This window comes from Penaeus monodon, chromosome 10 (assembly GCF_015228065.2).
Source record: "Penaeus monodon isolate SGIC_2016 chromosome 10, NSTDA_Pmon_1, whole genome shotgun sequence".
NCBI lineage: Eukaryota > Metazoa > Arthropoda > Malacostraca > Decapoda > Penaeidae > Penaeus > Penaeus monodon.
In genome coordinates, this window is record NC_051395.1 from 24,582,135 (window position 1) to 24,584,499 (window position 2,365).

Genomic DNA, 2,365 nt, shown 5'->3' on the forward strand with positions numbered 1-2,365 from the left:
TCATAATTACGATAATGATAACAAAGAAAATGTTTACGCTCGTACAACTACAAATAAATCATATATCTAAAAACAGACTCAAAAATAGTGAAAAAAAAATGCAATTGCACTGACAGAGAGAGAAGAGAGGGTAGAGAGCGGAGAGAAGAGAGAGAGAGGAGAAAAGAGATAGAAGAGAAGAGAGAGGAAAGACCTCTAATTAGATTGACAAACTTAAATCAATTCCTAGCCAATAATTAAACATTCTATTTGCATTCTTATTTTACAGAAACTCCTCAATTAAACCAATCACAATGCTTGTGCGAGGCCTTTTTTCCTATCTTATGTATATGGCGTAATAACCTGTTTTTTTTTCTTCTTTTTCTTTGTTGTTAGTTGACAGATTTGAAGTTTTCCTGAACACTAGCTAACTTGGGACTTTAAGCCACTCCTTAACAACTCAAACTTTGATTGGGGTACTTGATAACTTCAAACGTTCAGCAAGTCTTTGAACATTCCAGGCTTCCAGCACGTACTTGATTCGTTCCTGATAGGCTTTCGTGCTCACTGAGGCGCCCGAGAGGTTTCCGGGCATATAGCAGAATAAGGAGGAGGAGCATCATCTGTGGAATCCTCCGTGCCTGGTGACGGGGTGGTGGCGGCTCCCGAATCTCGATATCTCGGTTTGGGACGCAGCAGGGTCTTCTACAGGAACAAGAATGTGCTGGCGGATGAGGATGACTCGTGACCTTGCCCTGGCACCGTCGTTGTCCTTGTATTTAGAGCAGGCATAATGCGCTCCTCGTAAACACGCTATTAAGATCACGAAGAACACCCATAACAATATCCGGAATAACCTGTTGTTATCTGTATATGCCTCAGGTACGATGTCATCTAGACTTGCGTTACCATGTTGGTATATGTCGTCATAGTCGTGTTTGTTTTGGTAGTGGTATTTGTCCCCGTCGCCGTTGAGCGTATGGTCGTACCTGGCCTCCTGTGTATCGGTATCGTTGGTCCTATCCGTGCCGAGGACACCAGCGGAGGTGCTGTGGGCGAGGACTACGAGGAGCAGCGTCAGGAAGCCCAAGAACCTCGGCCGAAAACACCACCGCGGTGTTTCCTCACTCCCACTCCTCACAACGAAACCGGCCATCACTCAACGCTTTCTTCCCTGTACTGTCCTCTGTCACTCCCTCGGCTGACACTCGAAAAAGGATTTCTCCCGGCTTCTCTCCAAGTCCCGCCTTCGTTAAACAGAGCCTCAGCCCTTCTACCGTCGCCGATGAAACGAAGCTGGACCTCTTAGCCTGTTTTTTCCTCTCCCTTCGCTGCGTCTACGATGAGGGTCTGCGTGCACAGGGCCTTCCATGAGTCGAGGGATGCATTTGGCTTTAATTAGAATCATTAATGAGGGGGTTGAAGGGGATGGAGGAGGGAATGAGGGGTCCATTTAGTCCTCCTGTATAAAAGTTTCGTAGTTTGAACACCAGTGTGGCATCAGTAAAAATAGAACAAATAATCTCTGGAATTGGGATGCAGATTTCTTGTGGGGATTTTGGTGCCAATGTGAATATTGATAAGAGCAATGCCAGCCACAATAAGAAGTAAAATGAAAATAAGAAATGAACTAAATTAGATAGCAAGTAGTATTGATAGAGAGAACAAAAGCGAATTTAATGAAAATAACGAAGGTCCATTCTATGAAATCACAATAACAGTAACAATAAAAAGTTATACAAACACAAATAACTGAAAGATTAAAGATGAAGTGGATTTAGAAGTAATGCCTAAAGTAATTTCATTATACATTCGAAACAGGAAAACATCCAGTATTACATCTCTACCATCTAAAGATCCTGTCTCATAACACGTCTAACACACTCTTCTAAAGAGGAAAAGAGAGGCTAACGCAACACTCTGGGATTAATTAGTGGAAGGGAGATGGCAAATGCTGCCAAAGGATGTCTTTAGTGTAATAAAAAATAAAAAAAAATAAAAAAAGGCAACTCCACCCAGACTCGGGTACTCGGAATAGCCAGCTTGTTTTTTTCCATCTAATCAGCCGATATGTACTGCTTGTGTGCACAATAGCCTATTTTTTATCTAGTCAGCCAATATTTAGTGCTTGTGCACTCATGTTTGGCCTATTAAAAAAAAATAATAATATACATTATTATCAATGCATTATGCCATATATATTTTTTTATTTATTTTTTTTTTTTTTTCTAAAGATACTTGACGAATCGATGTGCAGAAGATTATCCAGTGAATTGCCAACATTTCCTTTCATGAGAATGCTCATTGTTATTACCATATGGTTAAAAAAAGATATCCGATTTTGATAGACATTGAACCAGTAATTCACTCATAAGAATCGTAACAC

General features: G+C 41.0%; 1 protein-coding gene across 1 annotated transcript in view; it reads right to left on the reverse strand.

Annotated features, from left to right (window-relative positions):
* Window positions 1-352: 352 nt before the first annotated feature.
* The window catches only part of LOC119577956, a 5,216-nt gene continuing 3,203 nt past the window's right edge, over window positions 353-2,365 (reverse strand). The window contains exon 2 of the mRNA XM_037925650.1: window positions 353-650. Within this exon, the coding sequence (XP_037781578.1) occupies window positions 544-650 (107 nt within the window). The 3' untranslated portion in view covers window positions 353-543. The remainder of the gene's footprint in view (window positions 651-2,365) is intronic.